General features: G+C 55.4%; 9 protein-coding genes across 9 annotated transcripts; 4 read left to right on the top strand and 5 right to left on the bottom strand.

Moving 5' to 3' along the window:
* Positions 1-2,543: 2,543 nt before the first annotated feature.
* K452DRAFT_299548 (uncharacterized protein) lies at positions 2,544-3,558 on the top strand (the record flags this gene model as incomplete). The annotated part of the gene is made up of 4 exons (XM_033542237.1): positions 2,544-2,576; positions 2,662-2,715; positions 2,804-3,196; positions 3,247-3,558. The coding sequence occupies 4 exons, from the start codon at positions 2,544-2,546 to the stop codon at positions 3,556-3,558; spliced, it is 792 nt and encodes a 263-aa protein (XP_033395866.1).
* Positions 3,559-5,232: 1,674 nt separating this feature from the next.
* K452DRAFT_319701 (uncharacterized protein) lies at positions 5,233-7,309 on the bottom strand (the record flags this gene model as incomplete). The annotated part of the gene is made up of 2 exons (XM_033544258.1): positions 5,233-6,902; positions 6,969-7,309. 2 exons carry the CDS (start codon positions 7,307-7,309, stop codon positions 5,675-5,677), a joined length of 1,569 nt encoding a protein of 522 aa, XP_033395865.1. The 3' UTR covers positions 5,233-5,674.
* Positions 7,310-7,576: 267 nt separating this feature from the next.
* K452DRAFT_288920 (uncharacterized protein) lies at positions 7,577-10,252 on the top strand. The gene has a single exon (XM_033540747.1). It carries the CDS (start codon positions 7,589-7,591, stop codon positions 10,010-10,012), a length of 2,424 nt encoding a protein of 807 aa, XP_033395864.1. The 5' UTR covers positions 7,577-7,588; the 3' UTR covers positions 10,013-10,252.
* A 941-nt stretch (positions 10,253-11,193) lies between these two features.
* K452DRAFT_319699 (uncharacterized protein) lies at positions 11,194-12,371 on the bottom strand (the record flags this gene model as incomplete). Its single annotated transcript, XM_033544257.1, has 1 exon — positions 11,194-12,371. The coding sequence occupies exon 1, from the start codon at positions 12,253-12,255 to the stop codon at positions 11,194-11,196; it is 1,062 nt and encodes a 353-aa protein (XP_033395863.1). The 5' UTR covers positions 12,256-12,371.
* A 160-nt stretch (positions 12,372-12,531) lies between these two features.
* Positions 12,532-14,128, top strand: K452DRAFT_252796 (uncharacterized protein; the record flags this gene model as incomplete). Its single annotated transcript, XM_033538262.1, has 3 exons — positions 12,532-12,574; positions 12,630-12,886; positions 12,954-14,128. Coding segments are annotated over exons 1-3 (1,470 nt in total), but the record flags the coding sequence as incomplete, so codon positions are not given.
* A 635-nt stretch (positions 14,129-14,763) lies between these two features.
* K452DRAFT_299542 (uncharacterized protein) lies at positions 14,764-15,591 on the top strand (the record flags this gene model as incomplete). The annotated part of the gene is made up of 2 exons (XM_033542236.1): positions 14,764-14,967; positions 15,136-15,591. The coding sequence occupies 2 exons, from the start codon at positions 14,764-14,766 to the stop codon at positions 15,589-15,591; spliced, it is 660 nt and encodes a 219-aa protein (XP_033395861.1).
* Positions 15,592-17,689: 2,098 nt separating this feature from the next.
* Positions 17,690-22,250, bottom strand: K452DRAFT_288918 (uncharacterized protein). The gene has a single exon (XM_033540746.1). It carries the CDS (start codon positions 22,221-22,223, stop codon positions 18,096-18,098), a length of 4,128 nt encoding a protein of 1,375 aa, XP_033395860.1. The 5' UTR covers positions 22,224-22,250; the 3' UTR covers positions 17,690-18,095.
* A 1,099-nt stretch (positions 22,251-23,349) lies between these two features.
* On the bottom strand, positions 23,350-24,502 carry K452DRAFT_288917 (uncharacterized protein). Its single transcript, XM_033540745.1, has 4 exons — positions 24,236-24,502; positions 24,026-24,071; positions 23,798-23,915; positions 23,350-23,664 (listed from the first exon to the last, which is right to left on the bottom strand). Exons 1-4 carry the CDS (start codon positions 24,421-24,423, stop codon positions 23,549-23,551), a joined length of 468 nt encoding a protein of 155 aa, XP_033395859.1. The 5' UTR covers positions 24,424-24,502; the 3' UTR covers positions 23,350-23,548.
* Positions 24,503-25,466: 964 nt separating this feature from the next.
* K452DRAFT_309934 (uncharacterized protein) lies at positions 25,467-26,686 on the bottom strand (the record flags this gene model as incomplete). The annotated part of the gene is made up of 4 exons (XM_033543291.1): positions 25,467-25,807; positions 25,861-26,073; positions 26,150-26,219; positions 26,276-26,686. The coding sequence occupies 4 exons, from the start codon at positions 26,684-26,686 to the stop codon at positions 25,467-25,469; spliced, it is 1,035 nt and encodes a 344-aa protein (XP_033395858.1).
* Positions 26,687-27,819: the final 1,133 nt, after the last annotated feature.

The raw sequence follows: 27,819 nt of genomic DNA, 5'->3' as shown, positions 1-27,819 counted from the left end.
GAGTAAGCGTGCGTGAGCCGCATCCCTTGGGCCCTGGCTAGTGCCCTTGCCCTCCTGGGCTCTCAACCACCAAGTCGTCTGCCGCGACGGTGACCCTGAGGACAAGCTCCGCTTGCCAAGGCGCGTGACTGCTGGGCGAATCTGGGTTGGTGCGACGGCGGGACGAGCTGCCCCTCGCATTCCAGACCAGGGCGTCAGAAGATGGGTTGGAGCGGTATCTTGTTGCCGAAGTGCCGATGAAGGGTGTGAGTGTGAGGTGGTGTTGCGTTGCGAAGACGATGGATCGCCCTTGGCTGTGCGGCTCGGCCCGCCGGGTCCGCTGCGAGTGACGACATTCATCGCAATGAGGATGGTAACATGGAAGGATGATAAAATAGCTAAGTATAATCTACTAGATATACTATAGACTAAATACTTTAATCGCGGCTAGGAGGATCGTGATCTTAACACTAGTAAATTTAAGATCAAAAGTTTAAAGTGAAAGTAGTGGATACAGCTAAAGTAAAATTTTGCGATAAAGTATAAAATAAAATTTAAAATTTATAATTAAAATCAAAAAAGGGCTCAGAAGCGTAGATGCTGGTCTTGAATAACCATTACTGGACTACATGGTCTATCCTAGCCGGATGGCTAATAGATTCAAACTCTAAAGAATCACGATTTCCCTCATATACTCCTTTCCTAAGACGAGTCTTTACAATATGTGTCGATGGATGCTACGGAGAACTCCCTCCTGCGACTACACACCCTATCCTACGTAGCTGCTCCTCTGAGTATTACGGAGTTGCTTGGACTTCAAGTAGGCATTGCGGCGTGTTCGTACGAATTTGTCGAAGCAAACGGGCGCGAACTCTGAAATTCCCTATTCACACTGCAAGCGCATCGGAAAAAAGGCACGCGGCCGTCAAGGCCTACGTTCCTACTACGTTCAGATTTATGGGGAAAGATGCAAATGCCATTTAAGGACCTTATTCTGGACGAAGCGCAGATGGTCAGTAAGACTCGGAAAGCCCGACAGGCCCGAAGCGATAGAGATGGACATTCTACAAAAGTTCTTCTTGGCTTTCACCATTGCCAGACCGTCTAGCATCCTTAATCTACAGGGTTGCACGAGAAGGTCACTGGAGCTCACACTGCCTCCAGAAGATACCAGAGAAGTCGAGGTCCTGGTTACCAAGTGCATCAAAGAAAGCGCGCATGGCAGCAGCAAATGAAGCTAAAATCGATAGAGACGAATCCTTTGCTTTCTTTCAGTTGGCTATCAATGCGCAACTTCGATCGCTACATCCACTACTCAGCGATTGGTCGGCCATTTCATCACGATGCAGGGGATCCGATTGCATATGCCGACAGAGCAGATGAGCTGAGTGTGGGAGAAACGAGAAAGACATGCTTGCAGTTCATAGATACCTGTCCAGGCTTGAAGGGCTCGTCTACGAGAGTCCAACTGGTCCTATCCGCCTTCACTCAACTGAGAGAGCTGTGCCCTAAAAGGGAAATAGTTATAATTTCTACCTATCTTCGGTTCTTGGTCATTCTGGCACGGGTCATGTGAGACGACACTGGCATTGAAGCTTTACGTTTTGATGGCACAGTCAATGAGAAGAACCAAATCCTGGTACAGCAACAATTTGCAGATGCGTCAAGCAATGCTTCTTTGCTGTTAGAGTTACAGAGATGCACGGTGTTCTTGTTATCGTTGTTCATCATCGCTGATTGTGGGTGATGGTGGACAGCGGTTTGGAGCGGAGGTGGGGTTTGGTGTTCTTTGTTGGTGTTGATGATCATGTGCGAAAGGCCGAACCATAGCGGGTTCTCGATAGCATCTTTCACATCCTGGAGCGCCCGACTTAGGGAGAGTTTGGCACCCTCGTTGTCGAAGCATAACTCACGATGAGTGAGTATGCGTGGATAGAAAGAAAGTCTGATATGCAAGAGGTGTGTTAGTGGGGGAAGAAGTTGGTTTGTGGGCGGAAGAAGTGTAGAGTGTGAGAAAGTATAGGCACCGGATAATCTGCCTACCCCTTAACTACATGTTAAGTAATATCTACGATACCTGTAGAGTACTCCTTAGGTAGTTATAATAGATTGTTATACTACGGCTAGTAGATACTATATAACTATATAAAATTAAAATTATACTAGTTATAAAAGTACGTAAAATGGTATAGAGGTATAGATATATAAGAGTACTAAGATATACTCCAAAGTATAAGATGGTGCCAGGTGGTGGGTGGTGGGTGGAAGAAAGGCGGACTATGGAAGTAAAGAGTAGTTGTGTGTGTGTGAAATCGAAGAGGAGTGCCTTGTTTGCACCTACCTTACGGTCTATGACTTGTGAAAGAAAACCGTTGGCCGACTCAAATTGGGAAAGTACGACCGCACGAACTCAAACGGAAGGTACCAAAATGTGATTCTATATAATATCCTACTCCTCTATCTTCTTTCCACTTCTCTACCTCCTCATCTCTATCGTTAATACCCAAACTCATTCGGTTCTAACAGACTTTCCCTTCTCATACTAATCACATACCTACCAGACCATGGATGCCAAGATCGCAGTTGGAAAGAAAACCGTGAGTTTCACCCTTATCAGGCAGGCTATGTTTGTTTTTTGATCAATTTCGATGACATCGATTGTTAACACAGTGACATGAATAGAAAAAACGTGCCGTGGAACAGGAGGAGTCTCTTGCACAGGTGACGAAGAGACAGGTTAGTACCTCTTCACTGTGGATGTCATCTGGCACTGAGTACCTAGAGAATCGATGAACTCGATTTGCTAACGAGGACAAACTAATAGAAGCTGGAAGTCGAGGGAGCTAAGCCCGACCATTCACCCTCTGACCCGGACGAGGAATCCGAGAGCGGCTCATCGGATGATGACAGCCTTTACGACGATGACGACGACGATGACGCCGACAACAGCAGCAACGCGGCTACTGATGAGTACGGAGACGACGATGGTTCCATCGATGACGACGACATCCGCGTTACCTCTCTGGCCGATGTGTACAAGGGTGAATTGGCGGATGATGAAGTGGAGGTGATTCGAGCAGATGGGACGATTGACATCGTCAAGAAGGACAAGCCGGTTGGAGAGTCAGAGATCATGGACAAGATGAAGAGTGACCGCCGTTGGGACAGATCCACGTTTCACGGTCAGGAACGGATAGGGCATGTAATCATCCGGGCGGTAAGTTGAGAAAATCAACGGCATCGATTTGTTACTCACATTGCCTACAGGAGAAGGAAGTCTTCCGCCCTCAGGACATCGTTGATATGTCCGCGGCCGCCAAAGATGAGGGAGCAACGACCAAGTTAGTCCAATGCAACAACGGTGACTTTGTCAAGTTGCAGGAGGGTAAAAACAAGGTAAAGCTCATCCATGAGCCACTCGCGCCCGACCATGAGCTGGTACCCTGCGACTGCACAGTGTGCTCGAAGCAAGCTGTATTCCAGGCTGGGGAGGGCTCGGAGGACCACCCTACAAGGGATCCTCAGTCTGGTCTGTTCCAGTCCTGGAAGAAGTATGGAAAGGGACTACGCCTTGGTTAGGCTGGCATGTGCTTGAGTGGATCTGACCATATCGGGCATGGTTGCCACCTCGAGCATTCATACTCATCTTTCTAGTTTGCTTCTAATGGAGGATTGGGAATACCTGGTTAAATTGCATACATAGGACGAATGGGGGGAACAGGCCAAACTGCTCATATCGGAAGAATTCGGGTAACAGCCCAAATGCTTATATCGGGAGGAATGGGGTAACAGGTCAAAATGCATCCAACGACTACCTAACTAGGAGAGATAACGGTAAACTCCCCAAAATCGAGTCCATTGATTTAGACAAAATCATGCGGAGCTGCTCGATGCCGAAGAAGGAGACGCTCGTCTTCGATCCCCTTGACCCTAATGACACGCCCTTGCCCTGCGACTGTGAGCAGTACGCGTCGCGAGAGGCTTTCGCTGCGGGAGTGGGCTTGGACGACTTGTGGGGTTGAACTGAAAGTACTGGATGCGAGTGGCTATTACCTCCATGATCATACCATGGCGTTTGTCTTTCTTGGATTTTTGCGGAACCAGTACTCTTTTTTTCAGGCAGTTCCTCACAAGGTAGAGCCGCCGGTGCCATATCAATGAAAAACCAAAACTTTTAGATTGTCTACCAGATAGACTCCATGAAGAGGATGGCCCATACCGAAAGCCGTGATAGTGTGAAAATCGACACTGTCGATTCCTTGCCCAGCTCAGATGCACCCCATCCCCATCCCACGCCAGCAAGGAAGCACCACATCAATCTCCAATCTCCATCGCTGCCTCACATATCACCTAGGCCGGCCTCGAACTACGCTTTATCGGGGGTCCATGTCTCCAGTTTAAACACCTTCCTTGGGAAGCAGATCTTGCAACGGCAGGGGAGCAGGCGCTTGCGCTTCCGCGGCTGAACGACGTACTCATCGTCAACCATGACAAGGTCGCCGTTATTGCACTCGATGATGCACGAGCTTGCGCCGTTGTCGTCGGCCTTGTCACCCATGTCAAACACGCGCTGCTTCATGGTGGATCTCGCTTGCTAGACATGAGAAGAATTCAGTAAGCAACAAGGAATTCGAAGCCGTCGATTTTTGTCGTCATGCGCAGATGCTAAACTTACTGCTTTGATGGCGATGCCAGCGAAACGGTACAGGGCGCGTTTAGAGAGTTTGTCCCATCTGGGATCGCGAAGGACGCGCTGCTCGAGTGATTCGTCTTTGTCGTCGGTGCCGTGCTCTGACTTGTTGCCCGATGCTCCGATTTTGTAGATTTCGATGCTGCCGTCTTCACGCACCACTTCACCCTCATCATCTCCTAGCTCTCTGTCGAGCACGTCCGCCATAAGGATACGTTCTGCCTCTTCGCGGGTGACTCGTCTGTTTCCGTCCTCGATATCACGTCTCTATTCACACCCTCACATCAGCAAACCATTCACACTAACCCATCACCAACACGTACATGGCATCCCCAACAAATCGAGTTAGGGTAAGGTGAGGTGAAGTGAAGCGACGTAATGGGAACTTACCGGCTTCTTGACCGATGGTGGGTCTTGAGGTCAGAAGATGAAAGCTTAGAGGAGAGAGTGTGTGGAGAGAGTGTGTGGAGAAGAAGTCGAGAGACGGAAGAGAAGTTAAGAGAGAGAGAGATAGGGAGAGAGAGGCTTATATAGATATCCCTCCAACCGCTCCGGCGCCTGCCCTCCTGTCTCGCACCTGCCTCCCTGGTAGAAGCGGTGGGAAGTAAGAATCCGTAGTAGGTAGGTAGGTAGGCAGTACTCCGCCGGCAACAGCAGTAACGAACGAGCGCTTCTTTCCCTCCCGCACCTTGGCAGCTTCTTTAGGTACGGTACCTATGGAAGTCTCTCCTCTTCACCCTCTCAACAACTAGGTCCTGTTCGCCCACCTGGACCTCAGCCACCATCGTAAGCCGCAGAACCTCACTGTGATAACAACAGCAGGTAGCATAACCCCAAGAGAGAGTGTGTGAGTGAGAGAGCAAAGAAGTCAAAAAAAAATCGAGCGCGTCGATTCATCTGCACGAGCCGTGCGTGGTTCGAGCGCGTATCTAGGTAAGTCTCGCACACTGGCGCACTTGGAATGGTACTGTACATACATCGTCCCCCCAGCACGCACACACACACCTACGCCTCAACCTTGACGACCTTGGCCTTGCTCTCCGCCGCGGCCTCGCCCTCGCCCTCTCCCTCCTCCGCACCACCCACGCCAGCATTCCCCCACCGCCGCTGCGCCCGCTCCTCGTCCGCCTCGCTCCACTCCCGCGGCAGCAGAGCAAAGCACAAGTAGCTGGTATGCGTCTTGATCTCGGGCTCGGTGCGATGCACCAGCCGGCCCTCCTTCCACGTCTTGCGCTGCTTCTCGCGCTCGCGAATCTTCTGCAGGCGCTGCTCCTTGGTCTCGCGGCCCCAAGACGGCCGGTTAGGATGAGCGTTTGCAGGCGTAGCAGCAGCGTCAGACGGGGTGTTGGCGTTGGTGCTGCTGGCCGCGCTCTCCTTCTGCAGCTCGTGGAACGCCTTGAAGCGGCCCTCGACCTCGCGCAGCCGCCCTACCGCCTCGTCCACCGTCGCTGCTGTCGCGTTCACGCCACGCAGCCCCTCTTCTTGCAGCCCGACGCGCTCGCGCCGCACGTCCAGCCGTCGGTGCAGCACCTCCACCATCTCGATGTTAACCCAGCCCAGTCGTCGCAGTTCGGCCGTCGTGCGTTGCACTTGCTCGATGCACGGGCTGAAGGTGCAGATGCGCACCGTCTTGCGCGGGTTCAGCGGCGAGCGCCAGGCCGCGGCGCGGTGGGCCTCGTCGGCGTCGGCGTCTGCGTCTGGGGCCGGCGGCGCGGGGGTGGACGACTCGGCGGGCGCGGTATTGAGCGTGCGCGTGAGGTGCTTCAGAGCCAGCCACGGCGCGGGCAGGTCCAGGAAGATGGCGTCGGCGGCGACGCCCCCGGCGGGCGCGGTGGAGGGCTGGAAGCCGTGCTCGTAGACGTCGGCGTGGGTGACGGTGACGAGGGCGTCGAGGCCGTGTTCGGCGAGCTCTTTGCGCAGCTGTTCTGCGCGCGGCTCGTGGAACTCGAAGCTGTAGACGTGGCCGTGCCGCTTGCGCTTTCTCGTATTTGTTGCTTCCACCTCCGACGCTGTCCCGTTGAAGACGGCGCGCACTGAGGCGTGCGTGAAGGACCCGCTGCCCGCGCCTGCCTCGATGATCGTGTCGCCTGGCCGTACCCGCAGCCGCTGTAGCACGTAGCTGTAGTCTGGGGTGTAGACGACCTGGGTGCGGTGGGGGAGGGAGACGGTCCAGGTCTCTGGGGTTGGGGGGAGGATATGCGCGAAGCCAGTCGAGGCGGCGGTGGTCTCTCTCCTGCGCGTAAAAGTTAAATTAGTAGTTTGCGCGGCTGTAGAGGGAGCAGTAGGTATGTATACGTACGCAGAATTGGCGGTGCTCTCGTCGTCGTCGTCGCCGGTGGCCGGGGCGCTTTGGTCGTCGCGCTTGCGCTTCTTCCCTCCTCCTGCCTTGCGGCCGCGGGCGCCCGTGTCGACGTTGGCGGCGCGCACTTGGCTGCCCCAGGGCACGTTGAGCAAGCCGCTGTGCGGGAAGGAGCCGAAACGCGTGTTCACGACGGGCTCGGCGTAGCCATCGGTGGAGGTTGTTTGAGGGTCGACGACAACGGGCGTGATTAGGTCGCGCTTGAGGTGGATGAGGGCGAGTTGGCCCTGGGCGATGCGGGCGCCGGGGTCGAGGAAGGGCGAGGGGCGGACGGCGGCCATGATGCTGAGTAGAGGGAGTAAGAGTATATCGAATGGATGCAAGAAAAAGTTCCAGAGGGTGACGGCGACAGACCCGGAGCGCGCCGCACCGCCCCGCCGTCGATCACTTTCAACCACATGCGAGGACACAGGTCGCGCCATTGACTCACGCCTCCCAGTACAACAATGAGCGCCCGCTCGTAAATGCCCCGCCTGTCACTCCTTTTCCGCCTGCCACCCCCAGCATCCCTCACCCCCACCAAGAAGCAGCTTCGCCTCGCCCACCTCCGCTCCGTCACAATGTCTGCCCGCACGCAGCCTCCGTGGCAGGCGCCCAGTCCGCGCCCGGACACGAAGCTGCCGCCCCTCAAAGTCTACAACTCTCTGACCCGCACCAAGACGCCCTTTGTGCCCCAGGACGGCAACAAGGTCTCCTGGTACGCCTGCGGCCCCACCGTCTACGACGACGCCCACCTGGGCCACGCCCGCAACTATGTCAGCACCGACATCATCAGGCGCATCATGCGCGACTACTTCCGCTTCGACGTCCAGTTCGTCATGAACATCACCGACGTCGACGACAAGATTATCCTGCGCGGCCGCCAGCAGCATCTGCTCGCCCAATTTGCCGAGAAGCACGCCGACCTAGACGCCGACGTCCTCGACACGGCCAAGAAGGCCTTTGAGGCCTACGTCAAGAAGAACCTGCCTCTGCTGCCCGCCGACCTGCAGCTCACGAGCTTCGCCGACGAGTCGAACAAGGCCTATGGACACGTGCTGGAGGGCAAGGCGCTCGAGGGCGACGCCGCGCCCGGCGACAAGGAAGCCAAGGTCAAGATGCATCTGAAGACGGCGTCGGCGGCGGCCCAGGCCCTGATCCTCTCCGAGTCCAAGGCCATCGACGTGACCGAGTTCTACACCAAGACCGAGGACGTGCTCCTGCCCTACCTAGACTCGCTCTACGGCTCGACGATCGACTCCAACGACCACAGCATCTTCACCAAGTTGACGCAAAAGTTCGAGAACCGCTTCATGGAGGACGTGCGCGCGCTGAACTGCCTGGACCCCGACCGCGTCACCCGCGTCACCGAGTACGGCCAGCAGATTGTCGACTTTGTCGAAAAGATTGTCAAGAACGGCTTCGCCTACCCCACGACCGACGGGTCCGTCTACTTTGACATCCAGGCCTTTGAGAAGCAGGGCAACAACTACGCGCGCCTGGAGCCGTGGAACCGCAACGACAAGGACCTGCAGGCCGACGGCGAGGGCGCGCTGACCAAAAAGAGCACCGAGAAGCGGTCTGACGCCGACTTTGCGCTGTGGAAGTCGTCGAAGCCGGGCGAGCCAGCGTGGCCCAGCCCTTGGGGCCAGGGTCGGCCGGGCTGGCACATTGAATGCTCGGCCATGGCGTCAGACGTGCTGGGCGAGCGCATCGACATCCACTCGGGCGGCGTGGACCTGGCTTTCCCGCACCACGACAACGAGCTCGCGCAGAGCGAGGCGTACTGGTCCGAGTGCCGCCACGGCCCGCAGACGCACCAGTGGATCAACTACTTCCTGCACATGGGCCACCTCTCGATTGCCGGCTCCAAGATGTCAAAGTCGCTCAAGAACTTCACGACCATCCGCGAGGCGCTGGGCCGCGGCGACTGGACCCCGCGCGGGCTGCGCATCGTCTTCCTGCTGGGCGGGTGGAAGGACCCGGTCGAGATCACCGAGGGCCTCGTCAAGGAGGGCATGGCGTGGGAGGACAAGCTGAACAACTTCTTCTTCAAGGTCAAGGACCTGGAGCGGCACCCGAGCCCGGCCAACGTGGCCTCTGCCGACGAAGACACGGCGCTGATGCAGGCCTTTGCGGCCGCGCAAGCAGACTTTGACGCCGCGCTGTGCGACTCGTTCGACACGCCCACGGCCATGCAGGTCGTCAGCCGCCTGATCACCGACTACAACAGCGCGGCGACGCGCGCGGCCCTGTCGGACGAAACGGCCCTCACCCTCGGCCGCTGGGTCACCAAGATGGCGACCATGTTCGGCCTGGACGGCTCGGCCTCGTTCGACGACGTGAACCGCCTCGGCTGGAGCGGCATCGCCATCCCCGCCGCCGCCGAGCCCTTCGTCTATCCGACGTCCGCACTGCGCGACGCGGTGCGCAGCGCCGCCAAGGCGAGCACGCTGGACCACGCGTCGCTGGCGTCATTGGCGGCAGGGACGCCCGAGCCCTCGACGCAGCAGCCGGCCGAGGCCCTGCCGTTCGCGCAGATCCTGACGGATTTCCGGGCGGAGGTGACGCGGCTGGCGGCGCACGAGGCGCCAGCCAAAGAGCTGCTGGCGCTGTGCGACGCGCTGCGGGACACGCAGCTGTGGGAGCAAGGCGTGTACCTGGAGGACCGGGACAACGCGCCGGCACTGGTGCGGCCGCTGTCAGCGGAGCTGGTCGCGGCGCGCGAGCAGAAGGCTTCTGCGGCCGCGGCGAAGGCGAAGGCGAAAGCGGAGCGCGAGGAGGCGGAGCGCGCGAAGGCGCTCGCCGCTGCGGAGAAGGCTAAGCTCTCCCATTTGGAGATGTTTAGGACGGCGGAGTATAGTGCTTGGGATGAGGAGGGACTGCCCTTGCGGGATGCGAAGGGCGAGGAGCTGCCGAAGAGCCGGACGAAGAAGCTGAGGAAGGAGTGGGAGAGGCAGAGGAAGCTGCATGAGGAGTGGGTTGCTGCACAGGGGGGGAAGTAAGTACCTAGGCGGTGGGATATTGTATGGTGGGGTATGGGGTGGCGTTTCCTTTTTTTGAGTCTTGGGTCTTTCCCGTCTTGGCTCTTTGGGGCGAGGGGGTTGATATGTGCGAGATGATCTAACGGGGCTACGGTATGGTGTGTAGACGTGGTTGGGTGAGCGGTTCCTGTCTGCTTGTCTAGGTAGACTACGCAGAAGCAGCAGAGCAGAGTAGCAAAAGCAGCATCTTTACCTACCTACAATACCTACCTACTGCCTAGGTACGAAAGATAACTCAACACACACACACAACAAAACCACCAACCACCCCTCCCTTCCCAACCATCTCTCGCCACCATCCCATCACATCACATCCGCACCTCACCACACGACACCCAAAGCGCTACTCGCACGCACACCCTGCCTCGCCTACCCCAGCTTCTCCTCTGCGTAGTATGCAGCGCCAAGCGGCAAGCCGTGCATACGTATGCGTATACGTATGCATATATATTTATACATAGGTAGGTAGGGTAGGTAGGGTAGGTCCCAGCAATTACCCACACGACGTGATGGCGCAGTGTAAGCCTCTCTAGACACTTCACCCACCCTCCATGCCAGCATCCACAAACCCGTATAACGTATTTCCCCCTCTATAAAACCTTACCTCTCTACACCCTTCTGCGTACCTTGATCCTTTAAATATTCTATTTCTATACCGCCATAGCTACGCTAGGCCGCGTATATTTCTTTACTATTATTACATCTACTTAAGTACTTTATATGTTGTACCTTTTTGCTTTTACGTGGTTGTCTAGTGCGTACTGCCTGTGGTGTAATAGTCTTGTTGTAACTTGTTAGGGAGGGCTCTGTGGGTAGCGTGGATCTGGACTTGTTATGTAGGTAAGGGGTGGGCAATGTCTAGAGGGGGTGAGAGAATTACCTGGGGCCCTAGACTTTTGCGTCGGGTTATGGGGGGCAGTGTGCTGTGTAAGTAGTGGTTTTGGGCGCGATTAGGGTGGAGACTTTAATTGTGGGTTGTGGCAGAGGGGAGTTGATGGCGTAGAGAGAGAGCTATTCGTTTAGGCAGCGTGGGGTTGGCTGCGGTGGTTAATGGTATAAGAATCATATCAAAGGGATGGATTACGAATTGGACAGAGAAAAGATTATGGATTGAATATGCCAGTGTATTGAGTGCTAGAGTTCTACGAACGGTCTTGACGCTTCAGATGAATTTTGTACTGATGGTCGATTATGCGCATGTTGCGCCGAAGCCATGCCAGCCAGTCCGCCTCCACGTAGTGTCTTGAGTCTTGGGCCCCATCTAGATCGATTTCAGCCTGCACTTCACCTTCATCGTCATCGTAGTTCGCAGGTGTGACCATGACCTTCTGAATCGTTCCGTTGAGAGGGCCGCCGTAGTTTGGACCGAGCAATACATAGGTTGATCCGTTAGTTCCTTCCCAGAGCTCACAAGCCAAGTCGGAGATGTGCGTTTCCTTAGGGTAAAGATCGAACAATTCGGCATCAAATCCCTCCTTTAGGCTCCCGTCGTCGTTTCGGAGGGCGCTCCAGAGGCTAGAGGTATCACTAACAATAAGCGTGCAGAAGACATCTGACACCCTACCGTTGTTCCACGTGTATACTTTCGTTAACAGGTTGCGGCCAGGCAATCTCCACCAAGGAACCTCTCCATTCTCTTCATCGTCCATAAGGTCATAGTTGATAGAAGGCCAGTCCCACGAGATGGTAGCCTTGGCCGGCCACTCCGACACCCACAGCTGGGACTCTGCTGGGAACCGGTACATCGAACGTGCGAGTTGCTGACGCTCATCAATGTCGAAATCCTCAAGTAGCGGTAGTATGTGGGGCCGTGAAGGCAGAAACAAAGGTGCGTTGATGATCTCCTCGTACAACTGCAGTAGAGCAAGACGTGGTGGGTAGATGACGCGCTTGTATCCGCGGACAAGGCATCTCCAGTGCTTGGACACTCCCTGGATCTTGATGAGAGATTTGAGGTCTAGGAAGCTGACTACGATGAGTTGCAGCTCCACCGGTAGATTGTCGAGAGTCGCACGGTGACTGGTAGTATGGCGCATGGTGACAAGGTGAGTTTCGGCTGTAAGACCTTGGAGGAGGGCATTCTCGTAGATGAATTTGATTCGAATGACTGGGATGCTTGTAAGTTGCTCTATGTCAGCGTCGGAAACACCATATTGCTTGAGAGTTATGACTTGAGCTCTAGTCGAAATATCGTATGGATCCATGATTCACAAAGGGCGCTGTAGCCTAGAAGTAGTATCTGGCTTTAGTCTTCCGAGGTTAGCGACATGTCGTGTGAGCAGCGATCGACCGAAATTTGTGTCGGAGTCAGCTTGGAGTGGTGGGAGTGGTGTTGAAAGGTGGAGGAAGGTGAAAGACCAAGTGCGTTTACATATGTGGGACGAGTCATGCGTCTAGTCGGCGACTGCATCTATGACTCAATATGACAAGCTTCCAAACGCTCAGCCACGAAACTTCAACCACGCGACAAGACATCGTACACTACATGAAGAGGGTGCGGTGGAGCAAGATACTCTCGAGCAGGTCAGATCCTTCCAACTTACGCCCACTCCTTCGTCAAGCTGACCGTCAACACTAGAACCTCTTACCCGGCTCCTCGACCTTCCCACACCATGGCAGACGCAACCTCAAGCCGTGGGAATCTCACCTTCGAGACCTCTTCGCCCGACTCTATCCTTGCCCCCCGCATAGGCAAGCTGTCGATACCTGGCCGCGCGACCCTGGACACGCCGCACTATGTGGGCTACACGTCGCGCGGCGTCATCCCGCACCTCACGCAGGACATGCTGCGCAAAAACACGGACATAAATTCCATGTACCTCGCGCTCGAAGACTGTGAGTAGCCAGGAAGGAAAATAGTGGCCCGCTGGCTGACATGCCTGCTCTCCGTGGAGCCTGCAAGTCATAGAGAAAGCACCACAGCAGACGCCGCCCGTCTTCAACACGCCCTGCCCTACGCCTGACGACTCGCCTCTGCGCCGCTTCGCCGCTCTACCATCTGATGCACTGCTCGTGCTGGGCCCGCGTCGCGTGCCGCCGATTCAGTGTCCCGGCCCCAATACCAACGCGTCCGTTGCCGTCCACACGTCCGTCGGTTTCAGTTCCCTCACGTCCGCGTACTATGCCTCTGCGGCGCAGGCGCTGCGCCCAGATATTGTCGTCGGACTCGGGGATATCATGTACGGCCACAAGAAGCCCAGTCTTAAGCGCATGGACAAGATGGGCGATCGCACCACCGCCTGGACGCGCGACATGGTTGCCGGTCGCGGCGGGCTGGACAAGACGACTAAAGACACGGCATACAACATCTTCGCGCCGATTCTCCCTATCGACCGCGAAATGCAGTCCTGGTACCTGAACGAGTTGGTTGACGAGCTCCGCCCCCACCTCTCCGGCCTTGCCCTCTACGACGCTGCGTCCCTAGCCCAAACACCGGAGGACCTCGCGCCGCTGCCGCGCCTCTCGCTCGGTGACCCGGCCACGCCGCATGCGCTGCTGCACGAGATGGCGCTGGGAATGGATCTTTTCACCGTGCCCTTCATAACCGCAGTCACTGACGCTGGCATTGCGTTCTCGTTCACCTTCCCACCTACCGAAGCAGACACCAAGGTCACTCAAGACAGTGGCTCCAGACTCCCCCTCGGCATCGACATGTGGAACCCCTCGCACGCGACCGCGCTCGCTCCCCTCCAACCCTCCTGCCCCTGCCACGCCTGCACAGCCCACCACTGCGCCTACATCCACCATCTGCTGCACGCGAAAGAGATGCTCGGCTGGGTGCTCCTGCAAGTGCACAACCACAGCGTGCTGGACCGGCTGTTCAGCGCCGCGCGGGCCGCCATCGCTGACGGGACGTTCGAAGACGCGCGCGCGGCGTTCGCGAAGGTGTACGAGCCGACGTTGCCCGAGAAGACGGGCCAGGGCCCAAGAGTTAGAGGATACCAGTACAAGAGCGATGGGCCGGCTGAGCCAAAACGGAATCCCCCTGCTTACCGCATGCTGGATGCGCATAAGGATGCGCTAGAGGAGGATAAGGCCGAGGGCGCGGTGCCGGATAAGAATGATGACGCGTCGGATTTGGAGAGGAGCGGGTTCGCGGAGACGGTGAAGGGGGAGTGAGCGGGCGTGAGGGGGAGCGGGGCGTGAGGCAATTCTGGTTCAGACCCAAATCTTGCAGACATCTACCGCAGGAAAAGATCTTTTGCCCACGTAACGACCGTCACCGTGAAGCGAGATCCACCGTATAGCGATACAGGGGACGATACAAGCAGTCCCTACGGATTACTCCTTGTTTAGCTCCTATCCCGAGTCCCAGGTATGGGCGAAAAGGTCTTAGAGCACACAGAGGCTCTATATATCCTAACTGGGACTCTTCTTCTCCTCCGTACAGAGCTTCTACACACTTTAACTGTGTCTCTTCTCTGTACACATATCACCATCTCGCTTCGCGGTGAATCTCGCTTCACGGTAACGGACGTTAGACAGGTAGCTACACCATAGTTTTTCGGCTTGGATGCAGTCAAAACAACAATACTCTCTCGCCTAACCACGCTTTTTCCCAGGCAGAACACACACGCTCTCTGTCACATATATAACCTCCTGCCCCTCTTCCCTCCCCCTTCCTAACTTTCACACTCTAAAAATCCACAAACAAGCAAACACTCCTTCCGAAACCATCCCAATATCTACACACGAGATCACGACCAGCAAAAATGCGCCCCACTACCACCCTCTCGCTCTGCGCGGCTGTCGCCCTCACTGCTGTCAGTGTTTCTGGAGCGCCGCTGCCGGCTAATGCCACGAAAGGCGATGTCGGCGTCGGCGTCGGCGTTGGTGGAGAGGTGCCTGCGCTTTTTGCAAGAGACTTAGTAGCGGGACAGAAGGATACTAAGGTTGAGGCTGGGGCTGTGAAGGAGGTGAGTTTGTTCTGTTCTTTCCTTTTCTTTATTCTGTTTTTTGTTTTTTGTATTTATGTCTCTCGGCTTGTTGCTTTTTGTTGTTTCTGCTGTCTTTTTTAATATTGCTTATATGTTGCTTTTATGTTGCTCCAAGCAAGTAAAGAAATACTAAACTAACCGCCTTAGACCTCGTGGATGCGTTCGATGGCGAAGTGGCTGCTGTGGCCTTTGGTTCGCCATGGTGGTCTTGATGTTGGTGCTGCTGGGGCTGTGGCTGCGGATGTAAAAGAAGAGATGGGGGCCGGGATGCCGTTTTCTTTTGATGAGAAGAATGGCACGGCTGGGTGGAATGGGACTGCTGGTGTTGCTGCTAGTGCTGATGGCAAGGGAGGAAGGAATGCAAGCACGCGGGTTCTGTTTTTCGAACGGAACGAGACGGCTGGTGCTGGCAATGGCACCAGTGGTACTGCTGTCGAGAAAGACGAAGAAGATGGGGACGGGGATGCGGGGGTGCCGTTTTTCTTTTTTGAAAGAGATGGCATGGCTGACGTTGCTGGTGCTTGGAAAGAAGAGCCTGAGAACACGCCTTTTTTGTTCTCGAGACGCGGGGTGGAGCCTCTGCCGTTCTTGTTTGGGGTCTAGGCTGGTGAGGCGCGGGGGATTTCGCTCTGGACTTCTTTTTCGCTGAGTTTGCGTTTCTGGTAATTGCTTTTTGAATTGTGGCTTCGTAAGAGAGCGTTTGTACTGCTGAGATCATGCTTAGTGAAGCGGTTGTTGAAATGCATCGGATTGTTTGCCTACTCTTTAACTGTATGTTTGATGAAGTCTACCGTACCTACCGAATACTCTTTTGGTAGTTGTAGTTTGCTACAACGCTACTGCTGGCTGTTCCTAGATATCCACGAAAGTGAAAAGGGTTGAGGGTATAAAAGTACTTATAAATCTATAAGGATATTAATATTCGAAGAACGAAGGTGCCCCATAAAGGTATAAAGTGAAAAATATGCAAGGGCACGAAAGTTGTCAAAAGGACATGAAGAAAAGGATACATAAAACCGCAAGGATATGCTATAAGCTCATGAAATTTTAGACGTATTAGTGTAAGGAAGGAAGCGATATATCTATCTAGGTATATATCATGAGGGTAGACAATATGGTCAAAAACGGTGGGCAAATCATCTCGAGCCAAAAACACATCGAAACGACCATTGACAATGCCATCGTCGGAAGAAAGAGTAGAACCAAGTGGCGGCGAGAGCATCATCTCGGCATCATATATATGCTTCCGGCTACGGTCTTCTTGCAAGAACCTAAAGGCAAAAGAGGTCTTACCAAAACAAGTCTACGCCAAGACGTCACACAGGATGGGGGATTCAGGTACGAGCACGTTACTATAAGCAATACAAAAACGGACATTGAAGCGGTTGAACCCGCTATGGCTGAGTTGTACTGTCCGGATGCTGATGGACACCGACTCTTTCCCTTGCTAGCCGATACAAGATCTCAGCGGTGGTGACGTTCAGTATGTTTTTAAAGTGCTGAATGACATGAAACGAGGGCCTCGATCCAGGCAAGTTGTGGGCCTGCTCTTGCGAAGTAGTACAAGTTTGGAGTGACAGCCGCGCCGGACGGGCACATCAGATATGCTGAGAATATGACTTCTGGCTATCTTAGCCCGATCTCGTTCGATGAGATTCACGCAGAGAACCAGAGCTGTTTCCAACATTTGGCTTTATAGCCAGCCGTACTGCTGCTTCTTCGCCTGCTTTAGCGTATGCGACGCTCATGTCGCTACTGCAGTTTAGGACTGGTGAACCATTTCGGGTGCACAGAACGTAGTTGGATTTCGGTAGCGAATTGAGATCAGAACGGCGTCAGCGTTGTCTATTCCAGTGCTCGGGCGAGCTGCTGTGCTATGTAAATACCCGACAGTGCCGCTTTGGGCAGCGCGAAGACATCTCCGCAGAAACGAGGTTGCAGGTCGCATTTCACATTCTCCTGACAATATTTCCACAACCAGGGCAGGTCCGAAATGTTTGAGACGCAGAAACGCCCACGAGAGCTTCAAAGAACATGGCGTTGACCACTGTATGCCTTGAAGTAGCCACGACCTCAACCCACGCCTGTCATTCTGAGATACCTCACAAGCCACAACCCCAAGTAACCACGAGAGAAAAGCTATCACTACACTGCCCCCGAGTGCAAGCCATGAAGAAAACTCTGCATGTAGCTTAGAAAAAGCGCTCTCATGAATAAAAAGCAGACATCCCGCGCCGCCACCAAGCTCTCGACCACGCCAACAACAACCCGGTCATGGGAACAGAAACTGATCAGCCCCGAAAAGAAAAAACCCGGGTACACCGTCTCTCCCCACAGCCATGTTCCAGCAACACCGTCAGTCATTTTAACATTCAGTGTCACCAGGAACAGAGCAGGATCAGCCTCTCCGCTGACCAACAGCATCACATTTCCTAGATACACTGTACCCGTCCACGGTAGTGATGATGCTTAGTATAATTCCAGAGTGATAAACGACAAAAAGCAATGCTCTCGATTCGATTAGCTGGCAAGTGCTAACATGTCTCACCCAATCCAACACTCTGAAGCGGCTGCTTCGGACCCTTGTCAGACCAGACAGCGATCCTGATTTCGTCCGGAAGGGTGAAATGATGTCAGTTAGTCTGGCAGAGGAAACAAAGACAGCCACGACAGGGCTTTATTTTATACCTCCAACCCCTTCCCCCTCTCCAAATCAGCAACCAGGCAGCAAACCAAACCACACGATACAAAGCTACCAGATAATTTTTCGTATTCGTTTTTCTATCTTTCGATATCCTAATCAATTCTTTTTCGTGCATATGTGCACCCATCCATCCCTCTCACCCGTCCATCCAGCCCGTCACTCACCACCCACCCACCCATCCGGCCCATCTTTCTCAACGCCGCGAAAAAAGCAGATAGAAAAGAGAAAACAAACCGAGACATGGCAAACAAAGGCCTTCCGTGTCCAGAATGTGTCTGCATGCGTGCATAAGGAAACGGGGAAAAGAAAGAGAAGTGCGCTCCCGTCCAATGGACTCAAGCCACGACCCCCCTCCCTCTCCTACTGCATCAACTTGCCCCGCACCGCACCGCACTGCACCGCACTAGCCGACCCACCTACGCGCGCTCTTGAACATGCGCACCCACGGTCCAAACTCGCCCCACGTCTCGCTCTGCTCCCTCGGCGCCCAGCTCGTGACGTCCTTAAGGATAGTGCGCTCGGGGTGGGGCATCATAGCCAGGACGCGGCCGTCAGGCGAGCGCACAGCCGTGATACCCTGCGGCGAGCCGTTGGGGTTGTAGGGGTAGCGCTCGGTCGGGCGCCCGCGGTTGTCGATGTACTGCATAGCGACAAGGCCCTCGTTCTGCAGGACCTCGGGGGAGGTGGTGGCGGCCGGGCCCGTCGGGAACGTCGCGCGGCCCTCGCCGTGCGCCACCACGATCGGCAGCTTCGAGCCGTGCATGCCGTGCAGGAAGACGGACGGGTTGGCCTTCTCGGGCGGGTCGTTGACTTCGACCATGCAGACGCGCGCTTCGTACTGCTCCGACGCGTTGCGCTCGAACGTTGGCCACGCTTGCGCGCCAGGGATAATCTCCGCAATGCGCGACAGGAACTGGCAACCGTTGCATACGCCCAGCGCGAATGTGTCCTTGCGCTCGAAGAAGTTCTGGAATTCGGCGCGCGTCTCGGAGTGCAGCAGCACCGACTTGGCCCAGCCCTGACCGGCACCAAGGACGTCGGCGTAGGAGAAACCACCACAGGCCGCGAGACCTTGGAACGATGCCAAAGAAACGCGGCCAGTCAGAATGTCCGTCATGTGCACGTCGATGGCGCTGAAGCCTGCAACGTTGAAAGCAAAAGCCATTTCAGCCTGACCGTTGACACCCTCCTCGCGCAGGATGGCCACGCGCGGCTTGGCAGTCACCAAGGAGCTGATAGATGAGGTCAAGGGCATGATGCCGTCCTTAGGGTTGAACGTCAAGTTGTAGTGCAGACCGGGATCGACATCGTCGATGATGTTCTCGTACTCGGCCTGAGCACACGCTGGGTTGTCACGAAGCTTCTGCATGTGGTAAGAAGTCGCGGCCCACATGCTCTGCAGCTCCTTACGGCTGGTCTTGTAGATGACGCGGGCCTCCCGGGTGAGAACTAGGTTCTGCTTGGTAGCAACAGGCACACGGCCAATCTTCTTGATCATTCCTGCGGGCGGGCCGCAAGTGGCGAAGCAGCGACGGAACTCGGTCTCGTCCTTCTTCCTGATTTGGAAGACAGCGCCGAGCTCTTCGTTGAACAGAGACTCGATGAGGTCCTTCGTATCGGCAGAGGCGCAGATGTCATCCGTCATGACTTCAAGACCGCAGCGACCAGCAAACATCATCTCCACGAGGGTGGTGAAGAGACCGCCATCAGAACGGTCGTGGTAGGCGAGAACTATGCCAGAGCCGTGCAGCTGCTCAATGGCGTCATAGTAATCCTTGATCATGTCCACATCGCGGACGTCTGGCGCCTCGTCACCAACCTGGCCGAAGACTTGGGCGATAGCAGAACCACCCATGGCCTTCTTGCCCTGGGCGAGGTCGACAAACATCAATGCGGTCTCGCCAACATCTTCCAGGCGATGGAGAGCAGGCGTCCAAGTCTTTTCAATAGATTCAACCGGCGCAAACGCAGAGATGACCAGCGACATAGGAGCAGTGACTTCTCTAGGCTCCTGAGACTCGGCGTCATTCCACTTCATCTTCATGGACATGGAGTCCTTGCCGACAGGAATGCTGATACCCAACTTGGGGCAAAGATCCATGCCGATAGCCTCAACAGCTTCGTACAGGGCGGCGCCATCACCGGGGTGGCTGCTAGCAGCCATCCAGTTGGCGGAAAGACGAATGCGAGCGAGACGGTCGGGGAGGCTGGCGGCAGCAAGGTTCATAAGGGACTCGGCCACAGCCATGCGTGCAGAGGCGGCAGGAGAGATAAGAGCCAACGTCGGCTTCTCGCCCATTGCCATGGCCTCACCAGTCTTGACGCCAGGCATAAGCGAAGTTGCAGTCACTGAAACGTCAGCAACGGGGGTCTGCCATGGGCCGACCATCTGGTCACGGACGGTAAGACCACCAACGGTACGGTCGCCAATGGTGATAAGGAAGGACTTAGAGCCGACAGAAGGCAGAGTAAGAACCCTGGAGACAGCCTCCGGGAACAGGCCCTCAGGCTCAATATCCGGGATGTAAGCCGACAAGGTCGTGTCGAAGACAGGCAGCTTAAGCTTTCTTGACTCGACAATCCTCGTCATCTTCGGGGGCTTGCCGAACAAAATGGACATGGGCAGGTCGATAGGCTTAGGGTACTCCTCAGAATCGCGGTCCATCAGGACAAGCTGGTTGTTGTGCGCCTCACGGCTGCCGTTGGCTTGTCCGACGACAGAGTAGCCACAGCGCTCCCTCTTGCAAATCTTCTTGAAAAAGTCAAGGTCATCCGGACCAACGGCTAGGACGTAACGCTCCTGAGCCTCACAGCACCAAATCTCCATCGGGCTCATGCCCTTGTCAGCGTTGTCAACTTCACGAAGCTCGAAGGTGGCACCAAGACCAGAATCGTGGACAAGCTCGGGTAGAGCATTGGAAAGACCACCAGCACCAACATCGTGGATAAACTTGATAGGGTTCTGAGGGCCAAGAGAGGTGCAAGTGTTGATGACCTCCTGGACTCTGCGCTGGACCTCAGCGTTGCCGCGCTGAACGCTGGCAAAGTCCAACTCGACGGAACCTTCACCAGACTGGATGCTAGATGCGGCTCCACCGCCCAAACCAATCAGCATGGCAGGGCCACCCATCACAATAAGGTGGGATCCCGGCGGAACCAACTCGGGGTCCTTCAGCGCATGCTGGGGCCTGATCGTTCCGACACCACCCGCAAGCATAATCGGCTTGTGGTAACCTCTGATCTCGGTCTCCTTGTCGTCGACAGGGACCTTGGTGGTCAGAGTGCGGAAGTAACCAGTGGTGCAAGGTCTACCAAATTCGTTGTTGAAGGTAGCACTGCCGATAGGAGCCTCGAGCATGATGTCCAGAGCGCTGGCAATATGCACAGGTCTTCCGACATCAATCTCCCAAGGTTGCTCGAAGCCCGGGATGTGGAGATCCGAGACGTTGAAACCAGTAAGACCGGCCTTAGGTTTCGAGCCACGGCCAACTGCACCCTCATCTCTGATTTCACCGCCAGAGCCAGTTGCAGCACCAGGGTAAGGAGAAACGGCAGTGGGGTGGTTGTGCGTCTCGACCTTGGCCAGGAAGTGAACAAGTTCCCTAGTCTGCATCCACTCGCCAGTGGCGTTGTTAGGCGCCCAGTGGCTCGCGTTGTCTCCTTCAAGCACAGCAGCATTGTCGCTGTACGCGCTCACAGTGAAGTGGGGGTGCTTCTTGTGAGTGTTCCTGATCATGCCAAAGAGACTGGTGTTCTTACGAATACCGTCAATGGTCCACTCTGCGTTGAACTGCTTGTGCCTGCAATGCTCCGAGTTGACTTGCGCGAACATGAACAGTTCGACATCTGTCGGGCCCCTCTTCAGGTGCTCAGTGTAGGCCTCCACCAGATAATCGATCTCAGACGCGTCGAGCGCCAGACCCATCTCGCGGTTCGCCTTCTGAAGCGCATCCTTGGGCGTGGTGCCCTCAGAAAAGAGGTCGACGCTGGTGGCAGGAGCGGGCTCATGCTCACCGAAGATGGTGTTGAGGTTGGGGGACTTGCGGGATATCGTCTGCGTCATGCGGTCGTGGAGGAGGTCAGGTTTGGGGATGTCCTCGGCCCCGAGGCGCTTGTCGTCGCTGTAGGTGGCAGCGATGACCATGCCGCGCTCGACGCGCTTCACAGACTCTTTGAGGGTGCAGACATGAGCAATGCTGGTAGCTTGGGAGCTCCAGGGCGAGATGGTGCCAGGCCTAGGGCTGACGTAGAAGAGGGCCGTGTTCTCGTCGCGGGGCTCGCCATTACGGATGAGAGCGTCGAGCAGGGTGTGGTAAAGGCGATCGTCGGCACTGGGGGTGTCACCATAGTGCAGCAGCTGCTCAAGGACGCGTAGCTGAGTGCTGTCGAGCTCGGCATACGGGTTGACGAAGTGAATCCATATGGCACGGACGGACTCCGCACCAAGCTCCTTGGCGAGCTTCGCGCAGCGGAAGTCGGAGAAGGCGGAAGATCCGGGGATCACGAGGAAGGGGTCTTGCGTCGCGGCCATTTTCAGGCGAAGGACGCGGAAATATGGTGGTTCACAGCATTCAGGAAGGGAAGCAAAGTTGGTACGCGAACTTACGCAGGTCGACTTGGTGGGGGCGGGGATCGCTGTGCTTGGCGCGCCGACAGCGCTGCAGATTTTGGTTCGCGGGCCGATCAAAGCATCCGCGAGCGCGCCTGGAGCAAAATCCCGCACGCCCTTCAGTCATTGATTATGCCGATGTCGTTGACTGTTTGTACTAGGGTTGGTAAGTAACGTTAAATGCCGAATGTGGTCTAGACGGTCAGTGTCGTTTTCTTTTTTGGCGTTGTATATATACTACGCAACGGATGACTTGGTCGGGATGAGTACGGTAATATTAGCGTGGAGGAAGCCTTTATGGGTCCCTTGAGATGTTGAACATTAACCGGACAGATGTTGTTCAAGCCAGACCAAAGTCTACAGTTACAGAGACAGAAATTGATATTCATATCCCTACAGTGAGCGGTACTTCTTAGCCGCAAAAATATGCCAAAATCGCTCTGGGTTTGAATGTTGCAGAGGTAGACAACGTCATTCGTATCCCTACAGTGAACGATACTCCGTAGCAGCAGAAGTGTATCAGGTCGCTCCGGATTGAAGTGTTACAGAAATGGAAATCGTTTACCGTACCCCTACAGGGAGCCGTACTCCATAGCAGCGGAAGTGCACCAACTCGCTCCAAAATCAAGTGCTACGAATACTGCAATCATATCAACATACCCCTACGAGTGATTGAAGTACTCCTTATGTATGTCCGTAGCTGGATCCAGATCCTCCGCTCGCAGCTAGATGATGTAGTTCACAAGGGCATGTAAACCTAAACAATTTAACCCTCCGACCGTCGTACAAATTCCAGCAGTCGTACGTCGTACGAAAATGTCTGGAATCGATTGCACTGGCTACATTTGGAGGCTGCGCGTGCAGTCACATGCCGGCCACAGTTAATTTGATCGGATCTCGGGCAGTCGGTCGTGTCTCAGACACTGCGACACAGCTTGCCGTCGGGCGTCGGGAAGTAGACCGGTGGGTCTTGGTGCAGGTCGTGCCTGCGAATGAGATGCGAGCGAAACAGCCCTACTACACTTCGTCAAGAGGCAGCGTCCGCACGCGGCAAGGAAAGCTGTACAATTGCTTTGGACCAACGACTATTTTCCATGATGATACAAGTCGCCCTCCGCGGCCAATTCTCCCCTCTACCACCTGCTCCCGCTTGCCGGGCAAGTCCGCATCTTCAGCCGTTATCGCGCCGGTTATTCCCTCAATGCACGGTGCAGCGACGAAGACCGTCTATTAGAGACCCGGACTGTTTAATTCTCGGGGTACAGAGACTCCTTGAGGTTGACGCCCAGCTCTTCCCTCAGAGGCTCCAGCTCCTTCACGTACTCGTCATACTGGCCCTGGTTCTCGACCTTGGCCTTGATGCCTGGGGTATGTTAGCGGCGCAACTATTGTTTTGGCGATCGAAGCTCGTTGTCGCATTTTAGAAGGGAAGCTTCTGCGCGGGAAAGCGTCGAGGAGCAGAATTTGGGGGGGTGCAGAGGAATTCGGCTACGCACCCTCGAAGATCCTGACGGCGGTGGGGTAGTCGTTGACGCGGCGCGCAGCCCTCAGAGCGGCGGTGATGACCGTGGGAGAGGGAACGAGATCGTACGCGAACGCGTTGTTCAGGTTGCGCTGATGGACGCTCGAATCAGCGACGTCGTTATGATGGTATCGCTGGCCAAGCCGCTCGCGCACAGGCCCCTGCTTGCTAGCAGAGATGCCCGGCATAGCACACAACGTACCTGAAGCTCGAAGACATCCTGGACGGAGTCGAATTCCTTCTCGTACCTGTCCATTGGTGAAAGCACACCGTCAGCAGGCTGTTCGCTCGCTCGACGCGCAATGTGCGGTGCGGCTGGCTGAGGGGCACAGCAGCGCGACATGCAAACCGCGCTCCGGAGCGGCGGAGCTGCCATTGGCGTCCCAGACCGCACTCTCAATGATCGTCGTACCTGGCAGTGAACTCCTCGAAGCTCTCCTCGTGGTGGTCGGCGTGAGTGTCCTCACCGCCGGCGCGGCGGACTGAGGTGCTGAAGCTCTTGTGAGCGACAGGCGCGACAAAGGCAGCGCGGCGCACAGGGGCCTGGGCGAAGAAGGCTGGGCGGCTACGGACCGCGACGCGCAGGAAGCTGGCGGACATTTTGCGGGGAGAAAGTCGGGGTGGGTGGGTTGATGGTGATGTAGGTGAGGGCGTTTGAGCTAGATGTTCATGACCTGACTGACTGGATCCGGCTTACGAGGTTACCTTCGCCCGGCAAAAAACCCATGACAGCTCGGTCACGTGCAGCACCCTCATCTTGCAACGACAATCCCCAACCCGCCATTGGACTGCTCCTTGCTTCACCCATGCAAAGCCATGTCGTGTCCGCTTCGGCGCGCAGAATTGTATCCGTAGAATCCCTCAACCTTCCTGCGAACAATAAATATCAACCGGACAGAAAAGCTCTGTCGACCTCCATAACTAGAACCTTATGCGGGTATGAAAACGCCAGAATACCGTCACGAAACCAAAGTTTCCAGCTGTATAACGTCCGTCATCGCGAACCGAGATCCACCGTCTAGCGAGACAGTGGAGGATACAAGCAGTCCCTACAGAGTACTGCTTGCCTAGCTCCAGCCTGAGTCCTAGGTATAGGTGAAAAGCTCTTAGAGCACGCACAGACTCTACACACCTTAACTGGGTCTTTTCTTCTACTCCGTACACTTATCACCATCTCGCTTCACGGTGCCGGACGTTAAAGTAACTGCGCGAAGCCAATCATGGAATTGCAAACCGCTCACAATCAATTCCACAAGGCTTTGAATGTCGTTATCCGAAAACCGATTATGCATTACCGTCCGTGATGGACGTCTCTTCCCCGGTTCCGTTCTGTACAGTAGTTCTACGCTATTCATCATACATAACGAAGGTTTGGCGGTATTACAATAAGCTCTATGTGAAAGGGCTGCTTCGAGCAAAAGCGAAGGCATCAACGGAGCAGCCCTGGGTCGGTCCGGGTACCCTTCGATGACCCCCGAGGTCATAAAATCCGTGTTCCGTGTGTCCAACTCCGGTGATGAGTTGTATATTGTGTCATTGCTGCCCATTTCCCCTAAAGTTTGTTGTGCTCAGAAGGTCCAAAGTGGAAAGGATCAATGCTTGAAGATCGCGCTGCCTGGTGCTTGCGCACGGCGAAACCACGCTTACGCCTTGCGCGAGCGGGTGACGCGGCCGTTGGTAGCCGCGGGAGAATGGTAGGCGTTTGCTGTAGAAGCAGCGCCGCTGAGACGGCGGCGGACTGCAGCCGCGGTGGGAACCTTCTCGTCCTTCATTTCGACCAGAGCGCTCTTGGCGCGAGAACGGCCCTTGGGAGCAGGCTTCTTGTAAGTCGCAAAGTAGAAGAGAATGAAGAGGACGAGGTATGAGCTGAGGATAGCCATGCCGGAGAATGCCGCAAATTCCTCGCCGGCGCACTTGCCCGCATTCGGCATCCAGGGGAAGTAAACGGAGGTGAAATATGTGTAGGAAGCGAAGTAGACGAAGCCTAGCAGATTGTTAGAGCTGTATCATGGAGTGCATTCGCGGGCGGCAGCTTACCAAGGTCGAGAACGAACTGGATGATCTGCATGATCGTGATGTATTGCTTCCACCAAATACGGATGCCGCGGGCGCTCTGGAAGTAGTACCAGTACATGACCACGTGGACCATCAAGTTCAGGGTAATAGGCACCCAGGACACGGCGGTGTTACCGATGAGCTGGGTGTAGCAAAGCAGAGCAGTCGCGCCATGGTGGTAGGTGTGCAGGAAGGCTGCCAAATGTTAGCACGGCTTGTCCTCCTTCGCTTCTCTTCAAACCCCTCCAATTGCTTATGGGGTTGGACGTACTGAGCGGCTTCTTCTTCAGGAAAAGGAAGCAGGTATCAATGAGCTCGAGGAACTTGGTCAGGTAGTTGAGCTGCGCGCTATGTTAGCATGCGTTGTAGTCGCAAACACGGCATTGTCGCAACTCACGTAATAGAGGATAACCAGCTTGTCGGTCCAGCCGCCCTCGTGATCGCAGATGGCATGGAAGATGCCGTTGCGCACAATCTCGGGAATCAACTGCTCCAAGAAGAGCGTCAAAAGAATGAAACTGATGGCCGTGAGGTAGAAGTTGTGAATCTTGAACGGGCCATTGAGCTTGAACGCCGGCCTGTTCCTCATAACCTCGCGGCCGCCCAAGATTATAATGTAGTAGGCGATCAGCGTCGTCACGGTCGTCTTGAAAGTCGACATGGGCGTCTCGCCGACGACGAAGCGGAAGTCCTGCGGCTTGTAGCCCTTGACCGACTCGAAGGCCTTCTCGAAAATGGGCCATAACGCCAAGCCGAAGGGACGGTCAAGCGTCGGCACGCCGAATTGGATCCAGTCTGGCTTCGACATGATGCTATAGGGACGGTCTATATGCGCGCTGCGGGCTGAAGCAGAGGAGGGTGAGATTTCCAAAAGGACCGCGGTCGGCGCAACGTGAAGGACGAGTGGAGCCGGGGACAGGGAATGGGAAGAAGAAGAGACGCTGAATCTACCCAAGAAGGAGCGACGCGCACGACGACAAGAAAAGATCTTGGTGGAGTGGAAAAAAGCGGAGGGTCGCGGCTGAGTCGCGCTGTTTAAGGGGTCGCCGGAAATTGTGAAGTTGCGCCGAGGAGCCAACAAAAAGTCCGTCGGGAAGTGCGGCGCGCTCTTCAACGCCTTTTCGAGCCACCGCGACAGCTCCTCCACACCGAGCCGTCACTGTCCGCTGTAATCCCGGGGCCACGTTCTGACGTGTGCTTTACTTGGCGTCCCGCAAAGCCGCCTTCAATGCTCAGCTCCTCGGCACAATGACGACGCCGCTCTCTCGTGATAGGCTAGCGTGTCCCTGTCCAGGGCATAAACCACTCCTTATACGGACGTATTACCATCTCACCACTGCTCATACGCCGTGTTATCTTGCAATGCCTCTCACGTGGAGCCTCTCACTTGAAGCGTGTCTTGTGCAGACGAGAAGGACATCATCGATGGCGAAGTAAACAATGCTCCAGGTCTAGACGAAACGAAATCGTCTATGAGGCACGAGACCCCCCATGTCTGGCTGCTTTCACGCGGAGACCTCCCGCCTCGAGCATGCCTTATGCAGACTGAAAAGGCGTTGCCGGCGAGGTACAAAGCACATCAATTCCAGCCGCAACCTCGAGCCAATAGTATTAGAGCACGAACACGCGATGACAATCCCATTTTCCCTGTATCTGCACTTGCCGCAAAACTGCCCAGCCTACGTACTGTCCTGCTCGTCTAACGCAACCAAACCAAAACAACAAAAGAGACAACCCTTTGATAAGCCAGCCAGCCTCCAGACACCGACAAGCGCCAACAGGCGTCGACATGTCTAGCCACTCTGCAGCCAACCGTACATTTTTCCGCAATCGAAAAAAAAAACACCCCCGATGTTCATCAAACCAACGGGAGATGAGAAGAGGCACAAAACAGTAAAGGAGAACAACAGAACGCTCCAAGCTCCGTTCCCACGCAAACAT

Source organism: Aplosporella prunicola (assembly GCF_010093885.1).
Source record: "Aplosporella prunicola CBS 121167 unplaced genomic scaffold K452scaffold_17, whole genome shotgun sequence".
Taxonomy (NCBI): Eukaryota; Fungi; Ascomycota; class Dothideomycetes; order Botryosphaeriales; family Aplosporellaceae; genus Aplosporella; species Aplosporella prunicola.
The sequence above is the reverse complement of the archived record's forward strand: the minus strand, read 5'-3'. Positions and strand labels throughout refer to the sequence as shown.